Raw genomic sequence first — 19,578 nt, 5'->3', positions numbered from 1 at the left:
GTTTAACCAAAATGCGTCATTTAATTACATATCTAAAATGTATGTTTAAAAATCACGAATGGTTTGAAATTATCTATATCCGGAAATCTTTTAAGCGGGCCATTAACACTCGAGCACACAAGCTGTTGTATTTTGAACATCATAAACCAAAAAACATATCACGCTGTACATAGCATGAACAAGCCCGCATGAGCGTTTCATGACCGTACACTTATTACGTAAGCACTTATGGAAGGAGTACTATCATTTTCTTACTCTCCATATAAATAAAAAATAATGTGTAAGAAAAAATTTTACATTGGAGGGGGTTTCGAAAAACACAGAAAAATGCACCGTAATAAGTGTACGGCCCCACAACAGCGCGTGGCTAGCGATTAAAATTTAATACTCCGCCCAAGTTAACGTGCAGTAATTCCAATCAATCAAAAATGTATCGAATGTTCCTTAATTGCCCCTAATGTAGGATATACGCTTAAATAAAATTTCGTATTTCTCTTATACATAAAATATTGCAGTCAACTAACCATCTATCAGGCAATTGCTACAAACGGTGTACCGGTTAAAATCCACTGAAGTCGATATTTACGCGGACGATTGATTGTACTGCGTAAGTCAAAAACGGATAAATTACAAAAACCGCGTAAAAATGACTTTATCAAAAATCGCTGTTTCGTATGCTCCGATTTTTTTTTCAAATCCTCGTACGAAAAGTACGAAAACTCCATAAAACGCGTGAAAAGCGAGCAAACTTGCGTTGTTTATGTATTATTATGTACCGTCAACTGGGGAGAAGATGATCATTTTTAAGACAAAACATGCAATAACAATGTGTGTTTACATTTTAAATCGAAACAAATATGTTCAAAACATGTACTGCTATACGTTGCAATAATCAACAACTTAAGTTTTCTGAAATGCGTTCGCATTTATTAAAATAAATTAAATTATCACACATTTTTTGAATAATCTGGTTTGGGGTGAAGTTGATCAAGACAGCTCTACTAAAACCATTATGACCTAGCAGTCGAAATACACTAGGTTATTTGTATGAATGTAGAATTTACTACGTAAAGAAGTCTAAGAAGTCAATATTTGAAACGAAAATAGCATCATTTATGACTATCTCTCTCTTTCTTCCATAAAATACAGTTTTCATGATTATAATCGAAAAACTCGGATTTCTACCTAGCGGTAACATTACTTGAATGGAGAATATTGTTGACTACCGTTTCATAAAAAAATTTGGCACTTTTGACTGACACATCAAATGATCATCTTCACCTCAATGATCATCTTCCCCCCAGTTGACGGTACGTAACAACGCAAAAATTGAATAAAATGTCTTATTTCTAAACAGAGAATCTGTCAAGAGAACAAAAAAATAATTAATTATAAAGTGCTCTTTTCAGTATGATATTTCCAATTTGTCCGCTGCTATTGCTCCTCCACGCAGATGGACAACCAGAAGATGCGACATAACTTACTTTCGGGACCAATGTTGTGTCGTGCACAGAGCCGAAAGTGTATGCGTTGTCACACTTTTGTCGCAGATGTGTGCTCTAACAAGACATACAACAAAAGCAAATTGTCGCGGTTGGAAAAAGTTGTCATCTGGTCGTGGGGATCCAGTCGTGCGACGGAAAACTGGAAGTTGACAAGTTTTTTTTGACTGACCATGTTTTTATGTATCTTGTCAGGTGTCACTGACAAACGCGACAATTCCCAGGCCTGTTTACATCTCCAAAAAATGCAAAAAACTTTTTCCACAATATTCAATTTCAATTTCCACATCTCACAAAAAATACGCGATAAAAATTTAAAAAAAATACTCATCTAGTCTTTTGCGTTGGGTGATGGCGGCGTGAGTTAAGGTACACTGGGGGAAGTGGAAAAGGAGAAATCGATAGTGCATGTTTGAATTAGTGTAAAACCAGTTTAAATGATTTAAATGCGTTCAATCAAAATGGGCTATCAAAAACAGTCAATTTTGCACCAACTGTGCAGTAATTCATACCATTTTGGTCGCTTGAAATTTATGGAAATAGATTTTAAAATTAGGAGTGCTTTTTCCACTTTCCCTAGTGGGATGGGGTAAGTGGAAAACCCATGTTGCCTTGACCTTCAATAGTGATGAGTAGTTACATATAACTAAAATCAATACGATAATAACTCTGAGTATCTTTTGTGGAATAATTTCATTACCTCAACGGACTAGATCCTCAAGGAATTTTCGTAATAGCTAGAGGAGGGCTGGTTTTGCCTTCTCGGACACTAAGTGTACATAAAGTCTATATGCTCGCCCAAAAGATGAACATTTTAAAGGAAAAATGGGACTTACAGGGTTATAAACTAATCAACTTAGTTTAACGAATTGAGATGATGTCTGTATGTGCGTATTTGTATGTATGTGTGTTCGCACGGCACGTACAAAATTATCAGCTATTCTTAAGTACTTGTCCTTAACCGATTTGTTCGCAAAAAATTGCATTCAACGGCGAAACTTGTTAGGAATAAAAATTAATGTGAATTATACAATATATTTACCTATCAGTGCTATTTTTAACTTTCTTATATATTTTTTCATATGGAAAACATGTGAAAGGCATCAGTACCGATAGGTGGATTAATCAGGCATTTTCTCATTTATATGAGTCCAATCACCACTGGAATCACCATGATAACAAAGAAGGAACATATTAAGATTCACAGCTATCGAAATAAACCCTGGAAGGAAGAAAAAATGCGTAATTAGAACATTATCTACTTCCCCGCAGTGCTTGATAACTGGGGTAAGTGTAAAATCTTTGAATTATTTGCTTTCTTGGTACAAACCACTACCAATTGAATGGGATTAGTTTAATTGTATTGTAATGGTCACCTGTGATATAAATTCACTTGAAAAAGAACAATTGGTGCAAATAAGAATTAATTTTATGAATGCAAATATCAATTTTTCGCGAAATCTAAAATTACAGTTCAAGCGTTAACCGTGTTAGTGTATGTGTTATACAAATTTCAACATAGTATTAGTGTGAGCATCAAAGTATAACATTGCATGATGCTATGATGTGGTGAAAACTGTAAAGTATGTACAATTCCAATTTTTCGAGTCGATTTTTACACTTACCCCCTTTTTCCACTTCCCCCAGTGTACCTTACCTTCAATTTGACGTGCAATAAATAGGTAGTAAACATTGGAACTCATCAAGTGTGCCTTGATTCAATGATTTTTTAAAGTAAAAAAACAAATGTCATCCACCACGGTATCGGAAGATAATTCCAATTGTATGCATTTTTGAAGCTATTATTTCTATTAAATTTTAATATATTCTAGGCTTATGACTGATCGATTGCAATTGAAAATCCTGGTGATTGATTGAACATATGATGCATACAAATTAATCAGAACCTACTTATTTCTAGCCTCTTCTCTCCCACTAAACTGTGAGTGGATGTGAAGATGCAGGGGACGAACATTCTCTTTTTTTAGGCTAGTGAGCTTGTTAATTCTCATTATGCACTCTACAAACTGAATTGAAACATGGCATACTTGATGAGTTCCAATGAAAAGTAGGCTTCGACTAAGCAAGACAGTTTGTTTTTTTGCCTCTGTCATTTTTTTCGTTCTTTTCGAATTCAAAGTTTGTGAAAATGTTAATATTCGGCGAACTTAATATTGAGTCAACCACCTCATACGATAATGTCGACTCTGGACCTATCTGCAGTACAAATCTCACCTGATCCGGCTCGACTCCCACCCCAACGGTAACACTGAACCTCTTCATCAACCATACTAGCACCGGACACAGTACCATGAACCAGCTCTAGTCTGCAGCAGAGAAGAAGATACTATTTCTGTCACCTTCAATAGAAGAAATGATTGTGGCGGTGGCAGTGGCAATGAAACCGGAACAAGGGTTCAAGAATTATGTTTTCCAATATTTGAACACTTCCTACTTTCAAATGTTCGAAGATATTGACTCAATACTGTGAACGCACTAGAATCAATTTCAATGCGGCAGTAGCCATTACAGTAACAGCAACCAGAACTTCAAAAGGCACTAACCCAACGAGAACTAGGGGATCATAGAGAAAGGGGGATCATAGGTGCAAAACTCTGGATGAACTAAATTGGTGAGCACGTTCCAATTCTCCACTTTTTCTTCTCCCATTGCTTCACCAATATATGAATTTAAAAAAATGAAAACCGCGGATATTGTGGGAGTCCCAGGTATCCGGTTCAAACTTTAGTTAGCAACGGTATCTCTTCTCAACCATCTACTCACTGAGTAGTTAGTACGAATAAGAACTTCCTTGTGAAGTTTTGCTGTACCTGTTATGATCAACTAGTACATCCCATCCCCTACATTTTCTGAAGCAACATTTCTTGCTTCAGAAGTGAATCCTTTTTGTAGTACTATTCTTCTTAACAAAAAGGGCACCATAACGGAGCATGAGATCTGATTAAATTATTCGTAGTACTACTTGATCAACACCCCCGCCCGGCTGGGTGAGGGATAGAGGATGAATCACACACACACAGAAGCATACACAGGCACACTAGATGAGTTCCAATGATTTCAACCTCTTGAAAGTCAAGTTGAGGGGAACTCACGGCGCCATTGCCGAGCGCAATGGAAATTTAAATATTTTTCCATGGAAATAGAAAAAAAAACATTCTTGGGAAATTGCGAATAGTTTCCCGCTGTAACTTATTACATTTTCCTGTAAACATTTAAGAACACTTTCCGCGGAAATTCTTCTCAATTTTTCGGAAAATTCTTCCTGATCTTATCGCGATAAGATCAGGAAGAATTTTCCGAAAAATTGAGAAGAAAATTGTAGAAAATTTTGAAGAAGTTTTAAATTGTTGTAGAATCGGGAATTTAATTTAACCAAAAGCTTACTCATGCAACGTTAATCGAAGTAACCCTGTTGTATGCTAAAAACAATGTCATTTATTGAATTGCAGCAAGAATGACGAAAACAGTTAAGCAATCAGGGTAATGGGCCAAACATAATTGATACGTTTGCGTGCGTTTTGACAGTTTTCCCATGGAAAAACTGTCAAAACGCACGCAAACGTACCAATTGTGTTTGACCCATAATACTTTCACGGGTGTTCCTATAGTTGCGGTAGTGTTGTTTTTACCCAATCTACGTATTAAACGCAGCAACCCATACATTCTATCAATAGGAATAAAAGAAAACAATTTCACCAAAATACCTTATCTTTCTCTGTGCTGTGCTCCAAAAGTTGCGGAAGTTTTCTTATAGTTACGAGTATTTCAGGAAAACAATGGGATTCTTAATTATAGGAATACGAATTATAAAATACCGCAACTATTGGCACACTGCATCAAAAATTTGGTAAAAATGATGGATTCTGCATTCAAAATATAATTTACGAGCTTTCGAATGCATACGTAAGTATAGACGTGGTGTCAGCGAACAAATAGTGTTGGATCGTGCTTAGTTCCTCCACTATTGGATATTTTACACTACGCTCGATATTTTATTTGTTCTGTCAGCTCCACCCCGGAGTGGAGAGGTTGGTATCGGGAGGCACTACGTGTTCGCCGGATATAGCCAATCTGCCATTTATAGTAACCTCTCCCTTCTGGAGAAAAGCGAGAGTGTCGAACGGAAGTGGTGGCTAGGAAACACATACACATATACAGGCATCACCTCAGTTCGTCGAGCTGAGCTCCGTAGTAACAAATTTCAGACAGATTTGGTTACAGTAACCCAAATATGACTAACTTTGCTCGTACATAGGTTTCAAAAACTTTTTTTTGTGACAAGTGTGTTGCTCGTGTAATATAATATAATATAATAGCTATTTGTTATATTACAAATTATGTTAAGTATGGGTATCTGGTCCTCCTATAAATAGTTCGTTTTTGGAGTGATCCTATATCCTTTCGGTACAAGAGAGGCGAAAAAACATTCGTCTGTACAATTTTAATTTAGTTTAACATAAGAGTAATATAATACCTGTATGACATCGTGCCATTAAAATAGTCCTGGATTGCTATTTGAGGTTTCGCTTGATTTGACAACTTTCTGAACCAACTGTCGTGCCGGTACATGATAACCGGCCTCTATTGGTTGATTGATTACCATTTCAGCTATCTAACACTTTGTTTACGTTATCTGGACTCTGCCCATAAATCCAATCCCGTTTTAATCCATTATCGGGCGGCCTGTCCTGCAAGCAAATTGACAGTTGTCATTCCTATCCGACCAATAAACCGCAATCAATGTTTGCTCGATTTAATTACTCCCAGTCCAGCCAATCGTGCGGGCACTGAACCTCCTGATCTGGTGGCCCTCTTTCAAGGTTCTCAAATTTTAAACGGCGTGTAAAATATTTTAAATTTGACGATCACAATGTACTTATGTAAATTTTTCTCTTATTCACATCATACATGACAAAATATCAGTATTGTGTATGATGGTTTAAAAGCGATATTTGGTTCGATCATCATCATGCTTTAAACTTGGATACAAATTTTGAATTTTAATGGAACATGTTTAAACAATACTTGTTTAGATATCAAAAGTTTGGGAACCGTTTTGTTGCAAAAACTAAAATCAGATCCCAACAGCCTCTCCAGCCTACTGCTTTGTAACATATTTAGGAAACCCACTGGAAAGCTCCAGTGAATCAATCATCGTAAAACACCACTGCCGTGAATTATTCAAGCAAACGGCTGGCTCTACCCTGTCCTTGGGGCCACCTCCATCGCAAGCTACCCAACCCGTCCGGGTCAGTTTTAATTAAATGACATCGCACATGAGAACAAGAATTGACCCGTTCGTACCCGCTGCCGCCGGTCTTGAGACGAAAGGGTGGGAAAGGCGGCTTGTGTCAATTTAATTTATCATCATCATCATCATCGTTAATGCTGGATGGGAGATTGAAGGTCACATGCGAGTGCGGGTGGTTGTCGGGTTCCAGCTCAATTAGAGCGATTAGTCACTGGCTGAAGTGTTGTCAAATTGTGTTTTATTGCACACAGTTCATATTGTATGAATTCCTACTGTTCTATGCAGTTTTTATTTCTAATTAAACCCATTTTGTTTTTTGTTTTACGATAAACATTAGTAAGTTTAAAGTATTGCTGAAATGTTTATCGAGGCAAAAATTATATACTGCATAGAATCTATGGACTTTGCTGTCACACTTTTTAGAGTCTACCAAAACATAGAAAGTTCCGTATATCCGACATCCCTGCCGGATTAATATATTCCCGAGAAATGGCTCCCGCTCGCAAACCGCAAATGGATGTTGATGTGGCTCTGGGCGTTCGATGGGAAACATTCTCAAGGTTAATATGAGTGCCCGAATGCTCAGCTGAAGGAGGGTGCGTTCGATGCGAAGTGACCAACTATAAAACTCGGACGAATATAATTTGCATTTTATTGGTCGCGTGTTGCGCGGGCCATTTTTTACACCAGTAGGATTGTTTCTCTCCCCGGTAATTAAAAGCGAGCTTTATTGAAATATGAGTGCGAAGTCGCTACTGGATGCAGTTAGCCGGGAACAAGAGGAGCCATTTCATTGCCGTAGCCGATTATGGTCATTAAATGGTACGTACCTCGCTTGCCCCGTTTTTATGACTGCAGACAGCCATGTTGCGACTGCCATGGCAAACTACGATGAGCATTCGATCGAGTGAAAAAGTTCATGTTTCGATGAATGGATTAGCCCAAGGCCTGCTATGCTCGTTGTGACAAACGCAATTCTTTTAAATATCGCGTCATATCGATGTTCATTCAATTTGTATAGAAAAAGCTTGAAGGGACACCAGTAGAGAGTTGGGAAATCGTACGCTCGTAGGTGATTGATTTGTTAGCTGTGACGCACGCTCGTCCGACACCAGGGTAAAGGGAAAAACTTTTGCATCGTCATTAGTTCGGAATTATCTGGGGCCGTGGCTTAGAAAGCTTTTCCCCGATTTTCGATCAATCCAGAATATAGATGAAACTGGTTGAAAAGTCAGAAAGCACTCATCAATGAGCCATCGTTCTATTCGTTTCACACGAAGCATTCAAGAGCCCAACACAGATGGCTGCCATTCAGCGGCAGTAGGTCATCCGTCATCTGTCGATGATGGCACATGCAAACAGGACCACGACAGGACAAACTCTGACTGGTAGGCAAACAAAATCGAATATCCGTCAGGCGTACGATAAATTTCCTCTTTGTGCGGGAGTGTGGTCCAGAGGAGGTCACGTCGGGTGACACAAAAAATGTACAAGCAATCGCCATTCATGGCAGTTTAGGCGTAAAACTGCTACACTATGGTTTCTCGCTTCTCGCAGAGCAATGGACGAGAGGTTCTGCATAGTACAACTAAGCGCACTGCCGGACAGAATGCGGCATTTGCTGATTCATGTGCCTCAATCGGTTCGGTCTGGTGACCATTGACCAGGCTCCTACAAACCGAGACATTCGAAAAAGCGCTTCAGCCTAGTGGTTGCCACCATGCGGCGTGGTAAATGGGAGCCACGTCGAAACAATTTTCGGAACAACGGTAGCAGCTTCCACGTTGTTTAACGACCTCCGCCAACTGCTGAGGCAAATGAATCATAATATTCACATCGGAACCGATTCCAAGCAGAAACGAAGTCATCATACCGAATTCATTGGCTTCCAACTTCAAACTGAATAATTTATCACATAAACAAAGTTACAGAACTTCCACGAACGTACCGCATCGTACGCCCAAGGGCTCCCAACAATATCAACCCAATGTTTCGTTGATTTAGATTCCATGTTTCTCAATTGAATGAGCGCCGGCAATTTCCACTTACCTATTGGAAAACATAGAACAAGCCCTCCGGTTGTGCGGAGGCGCGCCATCCTGTTGCGTGTGATTGTATGTGTGTGCGTATGCGCCGAAGCACAACAGAAGTAATGTTATTGAAATATTCCAACAACCCATTAAAATTTGCCCCACAAAATCGCTGTTGGCTTTGTCGAACAACACTCGAATGAACCATTTCAAACTGTGTGTATAATAATCACAAACACACACATGCTGGTGTGGTGCCCTCTATCCTTTTCGTGGAACCTAAGTAGACACGAGCGTTATACAATCTATGGACCGGGTGAAACCCGCCTACTATGTGACTCACTTTATCCCTCGTTTGAAATGGTCTACGTACCAACAGAAAATGATACTGCATTGGGAAACGGTTGCTTTGTTCTCACAATGTCATTATCGAAAATTGTTTCAGGAAGGCATTTACAATTAAAATTTTAAAACAAAAATGGGAAATAATCGCTATGTATCGTTATTTTTAGCTTTAAAATAATTTGTTTTGACGTAGAACTAAGTCTGTCTTTTCTATATTGGGGTACACTTTACGATTGCAAAAAATCGAAAAACGACACGGAAATATGATAGACTTTGATCGTTAATATCTTAGCCGTTTCTCGATGGTTTTTCAATTTTCTTGGACCATTTGATCAAGGAAGAGTTAACGCTTCATACCCGATGTACGCTGGAGTCGTTTTTTACGCGGTTGTTTTTACACAAATCGCTTTTCATGCGTTTTTCACGGTTTTTTACGTTGTTTTTATTTACGCGGTCCGCGTGAAAACCAGTGTGTTACAATATTTTTGTTCGATTTTTTACAATTGAAAACTTGCTAACAGTTAAGCAATCGGTTTCGGTGAATCAGTCAATCTCGTAAGTGCATCGCAAGCAACAACTTCCATAGCATTTCATTCCAGCTGGAATTTGGTCTGATTTTTAACTTAGTAATCTATTGGCATTTCTTTAGTTATCAATTGAAAGCATTCTATGCCCGCCTTTGCATCTTATACCGTGGAGAATCAAATTTCGGACATACTCAAACTTCGGACGCTTCAATTCGTATGGGAAATTTTCTGAAATATTTCATCGAAATGTTTCGTCAAGCTGGGTAGAAAGGACTCATAGATTTAGCTTGTTTTAGTATAGTTACATTCTTATAAGACATGTTAATATATAATGCAACAGAATGATTAAAAGACAGTTTGTGCTGTGCAGTGAGAATTGTTTTCAATTATTCTTCCTAGTACTGTGTAATCAGGTGTCCGAAGTTTGAATCTGTGTGTCCGAAATATGAATCCAAACCCGCCGGTGTCCAAGGTTTGAATCAAACAGAAGCCGGACATTTTCTTAAATTGCAAACATTCTTCGCAATATCTTGCACATATTGAATACGTAGCTCAAAGATGAATACTTTACTTGATGATTCCAATGGTGATTTAAATTGTGTGATTAAAAATGTGAGTAAACAGGATTATTATATATCAGAAAGTGCTTAAGCGTCCGAAGTTTGAGTTTGAACGGTATGGTAAAGTCAATGGATACACTATTTCGAGAATGTTTCCAACCGAAAGCATCCTAGATTGGATCGATAATCGATCTCACCAAACTCTGCGTCTTCGTTCGCAAGGCTAACTGGAAACCTCTAGCCAGCATAGACGTCAAATTAATGCAACCTACAGGCCTTTAGCTGGTGTAGATAATTTCTGCTAACTTACACACGCGTTTTTTTCTTGAAAGCCTGGGGGCGTTTGATGGCAGCTTCTCGCTTACGTCTATTGATACCAGTAGACATGCTCGGAATCTTCTTCGCTGCATTGAATGCCGTAATCTGAAAAGGTGACGTATACGCCATTGTCCAAAAATGGTGTTAACGAGTAGTTATGTTGTTATATTCGGCTTTGCAGTCCAGGAACTCGGTCAAAACGATAATTTTATGTTTGTCCCTACGTTTCGGCACTGATTAGTACCATCTTCAGGGGATAATTCATGAGTTTCGTTCGTGAACTCATGAATTATCCCCTGAAGATGGTACTAATCAGTGCCGAAACGTAGCGACAAACATAAAATTATCGTTTTGACCGAGATCCTAAACTGCAAAGCCGAATATTCCAACATAATTACAGAATATTACAGTCGAACACTCATCTCCATATATGTTAACGAGCAGTATTCATCGAGCTCTCAGAAAAATGAAAAACATGCATGTTGCAATTTGGCGCTTACGTCACTTTCTCAGATATCGGCTGTGCAGTGGATGCGTTCTTGGAAACTTTCTTCGGCTCGTTTTTGTTGATTCTTATAGGAATCCTGTAGGTGTCACCCGGAGTAAACACAAAGTCCGACGCAACGTGACCATATGATTTTTTCCAAAGGAGGACAATTCACCTAAATCGTAGCTATAAGGAGGACATTTCTCGCTCAACTTTTCAAAAGGACCTAAGTAACATTTTTTTTATGAATTAATTTGAGCACTGCAATCAAAAGCTTTCATGTTGTTCTGATGATTGCGCTATTCAAATTAATTCATGAAAAAAATGTTACTTAGGTCCTCTTGAAAAGTTGAGCAAGACTTAGTTAAAAAAAGGAGGACATAAAAAAATCGATCGTTTTTTGTTTTAAATATGATTAACAATATTATATTTGTTAGAGTTTTGCTCACTAATGTTATCCGGAAGAAGTTGTTATAAGAACCAGTAAGTAACCCAGAAAACAAGAGATCTTACACTTATTCGCTAGCATATGTAACTTTGTTTAAGCTGTGAGATATTACATCTTCTACTACTTTATTTACATAATATCTCCAATCACTTCCCAGTTATAAACTGCAAGCACTTTCTTTGAAATGGTAATATTTTAGCTTCAACTAATTTTAAAATCAACAGTGAACAATTGTTGAATACTATTATGCTGGTATTTTCAGCGATATTCCACAGGATTTCAACAAGAAAAGCTCATCGCATAAAAATCTGAACATTTGGTAATAGATACCCAGCCAACAATTCTGTTCACATAACTCATTTGCAATTCAGCTATGTGGATGCTTATTCGGTAAAAAAAGATCGTATAATATGCATAGATATCATCTATACGTACACATTTGGAGGCCATATACGTACAAACGAAGTTTGTTTTCTTACTTTATATGATTTTATGTGAACTGAAAAGATGCTTTGTACAACTTCGTGTATAACTTTTTTGGACATTTTTTATGACTTCTTATGTACCAATTTATAATTTCACATCGTAACTTAAACGACTTTGAAGTTAAGTCAATATATGATTTTGTATGGCACCTTGTACAATTGATGAAGTATGTAAGCTAAAAGGCATTAACGAAAAAAAAAAGTCGTTACAATTATTAGTACATATTATCTTTTAAATGTTGTATTATATTATGTCATTTATTTATTTCTAATTTACAGCACATGTACAAATTCCAAATCTCGGCGAAACCCAGTCTCGATTCGAAGACCTACGAGATGGTAGTCCACAAGCAATCCTCAAAGCCATATGAGCACATGCATTGCAACATGAAATTGTACATCACATAACAATATGTGGATTTATAACTTGATCTAATCTCATCTGGATATAATTACAATGTTTTTGTATACTGCATTATATATGACTTATTATTACCTTCATGCAATTTCATTTGAACACTTAAGTTACTTATTATGACTCTCTAGAAATTGGTTCCCAGAGTCATCGAAAAATTTACATTATGGCGTACAAAGATTTTGCATTAGACGTTATTTGAAATTTAGTTATTTAATTTGTTTGTAAAATAGCAAAAATAAATTACAAAAAAATAATGAATATTTGTCGTGTAAAAAATAATTATGAGAAATGCGGGCAAGTAAAAATATCTGGCTGCCCTGCAATAATCAGCTGTCATCAATGAATTTGTGAAAATCGATATCTCTCAGCGCATCAATAGTTTTTCAGTGTTTCGTTCGGTTTGCAAGGTAAACTAATTGTTTTACATAAAACAAATATATTATTTTATTATTTAATATATTAATAGATGTTCGGAGTGGTGCAGTTTCTAGAAAATGGGAGAATGCAAGTCTTGGCCGTCCCCATGAGTTGGATGAAAGGACACCTACTCATGTGGCCGAAGTCGATTGGAAATGAAAAGATAGAGCAAATGAGAAAAAATGGCACCGTTTTTCACGGTTCTACGAAAGCCATTCCAGCTCTTCTGGTCAAGAAATGTCGTAAATTAGAATCGGCAGAAGCAGCTGTTGTAGAATTGGCCCAGAAAGAGGTGTCTGATCTTGACGGGAAGAAGAAAATATTGAAATCAATGAAGAAGAAAAAGTCGGACTCCGGTGCAAAGGATTTAAATGATTTATGTACAGGTAGGTATTATTATAGGTATGTGTTTATATTACTTCAAGTCGAAGATTTATTTTACAGCTATTGTCCAGAAGCAGACACCGCTAGATGCCACAACGCAACAGGTCGCAGCATCTCAACATGATCACAATCATAATGCCACTTCAGCGGCAGCATCATTTGTGCACAATGCTGACGACGATTCAATGTCGGTTGAAACTTTTGAAGTCAATACTGCGTTGCCGGTAATGAATCTATCACTACGAGAGAGCCTTGTACAAGATGAAGTGGTTGAACAGAACATATTGAAGTCCTACACTGTTTCAGGTACGTATTGAGTATTTTTGAAGTCAATAAATGTTTACTTATATTTTAGATCATGAGCTATACAGAATGAATCCGACGAATGGTGCTGATGTAAATCTTCCTACAGAACGGCAACCAGATATTACGGAACAAACAGGTATATACAATATATTACACATATTCTATCCATAACTATGTTTGTATTGTAGGAAACCCGAATGAGAATGTAACCGATCTCGATGCACTTATCAAGCAAGCAGTTTTTGACTCGGTGAATGAAGCTGTTTCAACATCCTTTGAATCATATTTGAGCAAGGTAGTCGAAAAATCTGTTGAACAAGCAGTTTTGAAGGCCGTAAACAAGTGTTTCGAATCTAATTTCGCTCGACTAACAGCCACACTTGAGGTTTTGAACAAGGATAAATGTAGATGTGGGTCATCCAGTAATGCAACAACGATCGAGAAACATAATCTTATTGACTCTGAGGAGCAACTAGAGCAGTTCAATATTGACTTGCGAGATGCGACTCTACAAGCCAAATATGTGAGTATTAATAGTATTGTAGAAGCGACATTTTATTATTTTTTTTCTGTCTTGGCAGTTGGAATACTATTCTCGAATAATTGTGCCGAATTCGTATGCAGGGAATGGCGACAATGCTTGTTATATAATCGCAGACTGTCTATTCACTAGACAATTTTGGAATAAATTCACATGGACTGGGGTGAACAGAGGAGATAAGTGTAAACGTGGTTTCCGTGAGTTCGGAAATGTGACGGAATTGATTTTGAATCTCGTACAAATAGGAGACCCTTCTTACACGAAACAACGTTTAGAGAAATTCTGCAAGATCCGTTTATTCAGGCACTCAAAAACCAGAGCTACGCACAAGATGGTCAGAAAATCCTCGTGTCGAAACAAACGTACGAAACAGAAGGACAAATCCGTAGAAGCTGTTGGGACAGATGACACGGGTCGATTGATGAAAGCTACGAACAGTCAAGATGTTTTTCACGGAAGCTCTGAAGATACGAGTGATGATGAAGAAGAAGAGGATGTTGGCCCACCAAACGACACATCTGAGGAAGATGAGGACAGTCGTCTGCCATTAGAAAGTGATGATTCATCAGAATAATCATCCGAGGGCTTTATATTTTGCCAATTTGCTTTCAAAAACATTTGATATGAATTTTAAAGAAATTTTTTTTATGAAAAAAATACTGATACAATAAAAATAAAATAACTGAGCTTTATTATTCTGAGGTATTGGTATTACATTGTATTCTATTCCATATTCATTTATAATTTTTCACCGTGTGCATAAGGGGTATGAAAACAGTTTGCTTTTTCCAATTTATGGCGGCTAATTTACACAATATTGAGTCAGTCTTGAAGGATTCAACATTCGAAGAATTATTTTTGATTTTTGACATGAAAATATGCAAAAATGAGGATTTCATCGGTTTGAGGAAAAAATCTTGCTTACTTAACAAAAACTTCCCCTTAATTGAAACACCATCGTCAGTTTTATGAATGTCGGTCATTCCAACTATTTTCGAATCTGTTGTCAAAAACCATTTGTTTTTCATGTCATTCGTTAATGTGAATTCCGGTAGAAATAATTTACAGTTTTTGTCATTCTTTTCTACGTGTATTGACTTGGAATAATCGGGTATGATCAATGTACTTGAATCCTTTTGATTTTCAGTTTCTAAGATGCGGTTAGCTACTTGAACAAGAGGATTGGGACCAGCTTTTACTAGTTTTTTCAAAGAATGCAAACAATTCTCGAAAGGATATGCAGATAACGATATTAATGATCCAAATTTCTCGACCTCATCTACGACATGACAAAGATTATGAACATTGCTGGTTACAAATTCATTCCCATACAATGTTTTGTAATCTTTCACAAATTGAGCAAAAAGGATACGCGCGATTGGTAAAAAATCCTTGTATGCATCGGCTGAGCAAATACGGACAGCACAAAACAACAATAAGAAATGCTCATAATACCTGGAAGGAAGATGATCCTTTAGCACCACCAATCCCACATAGTTTAGAAATATTCTATATTCCAAACCCTTCCATAAAGATATGTGATCGAGGGATCGCATACGGCGGTGAATTTCTTTTGGAAACCTCAACACAACCAGTTTTTTTGAAATTTCTTGCTTTTCTTTGACACTCCATTTAACTCTTTTAGTCATTGATCCTGTTCTCCATGCATTAAGTAGTTTCCGCATCACTCCCAATTCCAGCAAATGTAACGCATCAGACACAATGATGTCCTCCACCATATTGATGGGTAACTGCATTAACGGCGATACTCCAAGTTGATGTTCCGGGTATTGACCATCGCGGAATAGCTGGTCGGTTCTTAATTCAGCATCTATTTTTGGAAACACCATGGTTCGTGTTTCGTGAGAATATTTCCCCTTCGTCGTGCATTTCGTACATCCATGTTTCCCGTTGAAATTTTTGACGCATTTTATAAACGCCCGGGCGGGTGTGTCACATATGAATGCTCGAATTTTAAATGAGAGCCGGTAGTTGTTTATCAGTACTCCAGAATTCAAAAGCGCTAGAAGCTCTTCGATAATTATTGGCGCCAACAATTCACCAGCATCTTTAGGTCTACTCGATCCATAGTAAATGCTAATTATCATCGGCTGAATGTGCAGGAGCTCGTGGATATTGGCAATAATTGGTAAAAATTGATTTGCACTATCTTTGTATATCGGAAGCTCGTCGATGTTTATATTGATGGAGACAAACATGTCCGTGGCCATATGTTTCAATCGATTTTTGAAACTGTTTTCCAATCCATGGTGCCAATATTTACCACCCTCCTTCATGTCCAGTATTTCCAGACTTCTGGGTGTCCGCATCAGTGTCCTAGGGTCTTTCGGAAGATCACAAGGTAAATGACCGTTGAGTATATCAATCAATGATTTCAATGCCGCTTGTGTGATTTGGAATTGGGATGCCCAGTTTCGGATTGCCGACGTCAAGGAAGCTGGAAAATGTTAACATATAAATACTAGATTTTCTCATTTATATTCCTCACTAGATTAGTATTACCTGACTCCTTCAAATCTTGTGTGATGTTGCCGTTTTCACCAAAAGACAGATAATCTCCATCTGGATCGTCAAAATGAATTTCTGAGTTGGAATCTGGGACAACTTCTATTGAGTTATTTAAACCACTTATTTTTGCTGTCGTCATCCATTTTTTCTTGTGCTTTTGCAAGATTCGGCTGTATTCGCCACTTTTACGAATGCGTGATAATTTATTTTTCATTAAAAATGAATCCATAGTTCTGCTACTACTATTCGAATCAATAAATGCAAAGATTACGATATGAATGGAATTTTGAGTCTATATATAAACGCGAATTGAAAAAAAAAACAACCTTGAAAATCGAAGTCATTTTATAACTTCATTTTAACATTTAATAAACTCATATATAACTTCGCCATGAAGATTATAATAAAGTTATTAAGTTTCATCTTATATGATTTTATTCAATTTTATTTTGCGTTTTTTATGACTGTAACTTTATCTTGACGTTTATATAATTTCAAATTAACATCCTTATACGACTGCTGGTTTGCTGGGTAACTGACTGAAAATTAGGTTCTATAAAGGCCGAACACAAGATGCCAGTGGAGATTTTTTTCTTGAACATTTTCATTTACATAATCACAAGGCATGTAAATGAAAATGATAACTGTATCACCGAGTTCTCAACTAACCCGTGCGATTCGTTCCAAAGGCAATTCGTAGACATTTTTGAGAAGCATTTACATTTTTTCTTTTACATTTACATCTTTCACCGGGCAGCAGGGACTATGTCCAAGGGCTTGACGATCCCTCCCCAGGCCATCTGCGAGTTGTGGGGCTTGCCTAGGATGTGGTGGGGTTTGACAGTGGGCCCTGTTAAACCTCTATAAAAAGCTGCATGTATCCGCAAGTAGGCCCCACCAAAGCGACCGTGTGCCGCTCAAAGCGCACAAGCCCAAGTCCTGGTGTTAGGTGGGACGCTAAACAGCCCTGACACGACGGCCCTCCGACGAGACAGGAGGTTTGCGCAGGCCCAATAAGCCGCCTAGAAAACCAATCATTACGAACAATATAAGAGATAATGCGACTCGATATAATCGGCAAAGACCTAGGCGACGAATACAGGATCACGATTGGAAGCTTGGAACATGGAATTGCAAGTCGCTAGGTTTCGCAGGTTGCGACAGGATGATCTACGATGAATTACATCCCCGCAACTTCGACGTCGTGGCGCTGCAGGAGATTTGCAGGACAGGACAGAAAGTGTGGAAAAGCGGGCATCGAGCGGCTACCTTCTACCAAAGCTGTGGCACCACCAACGAGCTGGGAACCGGCTTCATAGTGCTGGGTAAGATGCGCCAACGCGTGATTGGGTGGCAGCCAATCAACGCAAGGATGTGCAAGCTGAGGATTGAAGGCCGTTTCTTCAACTATAGCATCATCAACGTGCACTGCCCACACGAAGGGAGACCCGACGACGAGAAAGAAGCGTTCTACGCACAGCTGGAGCAGACATACGATGGATGCCCACTGCGGGACGTTAAAATCGTCATCGGTGACATGAACGCACAGGTAGGCAAGGAGGAAATGTATAGACCGGTCATCGGACCGGATAGTCTGCACACCGTATCGAATGACAATGGCCAACGATGCATAAACTTCGCAGCCTCCCGCGGAATGGTAGTCCGAAGCACCTTCTTTCCCCGCAAAAATATCCACAAGGCCACATGGAGATCACCTAACCAAGAAACGGAAAACCAAATCGACCACGTTCTAATCGACGGTAAATTCTTCTCCGACATCACGAACGTCCGCACTTACCGCAGTGCGAATATTGAATCCGACCACTACCTCGTTGCAGTATGTCTGCGCTCAAAACTCTCGACGGTGTACAACACGCGTCGAAGTCGGACGCCGCGGCTTAACATTGGGCGGCTACAAGATGGTAGACTAGCCCAAGAATACGCGCAGCAGCTGGAAGTGGCACTTCCAACGGAAGAGCAGCTAGGCGCAGCGTCTCTTGAAGATGGCTGGAGAGATATTCGATCCGCCATTGGAAGCACCGCAACCGCTGCACTTGGCACGGTGCCCCCGGATCAGAAAAACGACTGGTATGACGGCGAATGTGAGCAGTTAGTGGAAGAGAAGAATGCAGCATGGGCGAGATTGCTGCAACACCGCACGAGGGCGAACGAGGCACGATATAAACAGGCGCGGAACAGACAAAACTCGATTTTCCGGAGGAAAAAGCGCCAGCAGGAAGATCGAGACCGTGAAGAAACGGAGCAACTGTACCGCGCTAATAACACACGAAAGTTCTATGAGAAGTTAAACCGTTCACGTAAGGGCCACGTGCCACAGCCTGATATGTGTAAGGACATAAACGGGAAACTTCTTACGAACGAGCGTGAGGTGATCCAAAGGTGGCGGCAGCACTACAAAGAACACCTGAATGGCGATGTGGCAGAAGAAGATGGCGATATGGTGATGGACCTGGGAGAACGCGCGCAGGACATAATTTTACCGGTTCCGGATCTCCAGGAAATCCAGGAGGATATTGGCCGGCTGAATAACAACAAAGCCCTGGGGCTGACCTACTACCAGGAGAGCTATTCGGTGGTGAGGCACTGGCTAGAGCGCTGCACTGAGTCATTACCAAGATTTGGAAGGAAAAAGTTTTGCCGCAGGAGTGGATGGAAGGTGTCGTGTCCCATCTACAAAAGGGCGATAAGCTGGATTGTAGCAACTACCGCGCAATCACATTGCTGAACGCCGCCTACAAGGTACTCTCCCAAATTTTATGCCGTCGACTAGCACCAACTGCAAGGGAGTTCGTGGGGCAGTACCAGGCGGGTTTTATGGGCGAACGCTCCACCACGGACCAGGTGTTCGCCATTCGCCAAGTACTGCAGAAATGCCGCGAATACAACGTGCCCACACATCATCTATTCATCGACTTCAAAGCCGCATATGATACAATCGATCGGGACCAGCTATGGCAGCTAATGCACGAACACGGTTTTCCGGATAAA

General features: G+C 39.1%; 2 protein-coding genes across 3 annotated transcripts in view; one reads left to right on the top strand and one right to left on the bottom strand.

Annotated features, from left to right (window-relative positions):
- Positions 1–19,578, bottom strand: part of LOC134219490 (hemicentin-2) — a 514,836-nt gene that overhangs the window by 167,491 nt on the left and 327,767 nt on the right. The window lies entirely within an intron of this gene.
- Positions 12,762–14,614, top strand: LOC134227457 (uncharacterized). The gene is made up of 6 exons (XM_062708972.1): positions 12,762–12,799; positions 12,859–13,195; positions 13,254–13,499; positions 13,549–13,635; positions 13,688–14,022; positions 14,081–14,614. The coding sequence occupies exons 2-6, from the start codon at positions 12,859–12,861 to the stop codon at positions 14,612–14,614; spliced, it is 1,539 nt and encodes a 512-aa protein (XP_062564956.1). The 5' UTR covers positions 12,762–12,799.

Source organism: Armigeres subalbatus, chromosome 3 (assembly GCF_024139115.2).
Source record: "Armigeres subalbatus isolate Guangzhou_Male chromosome 3, GZ_Asu_2, whole genome shotgun sequence".
In the NCBI taxonomy this organism is placed as follows: Eukaryota; Metazoa; Arthropoda; class Insecta; order Diptera; family Culicidae; genus Armigeres; species Armigeres subalbatus.
This window is presented reverse-complemented; position numbering and strand designations above follow the sequence as displayed.

What these genes read in the sequence shown, in the direction of transcription:
- LOC134227457 (XM_062708972.1), top strand. Translation starts at nt 12,859, where the DNA reads ATGTTCGGAGTGGTGCAGTTTCTAGAAAATGGGAGAATGCAAGTCTTG. An exon ending in TTTAAATGATTTATGTACAG is followed by an intron (nt 13,196 to 13,253) that starts GTAGGTATTATT and finishes TTTATTTTACAG; the next exon opens with CTATTGTCCAGAAGCAGACA. An exon ending in AGATATTACGGAACAAACAG is followed by an intron (nt 13,636 to 13,687) that starts GTATATACAATA and finishes TTTGTATTGTAG; the next exon opens with GAAACCCGAATGAGAATGTA.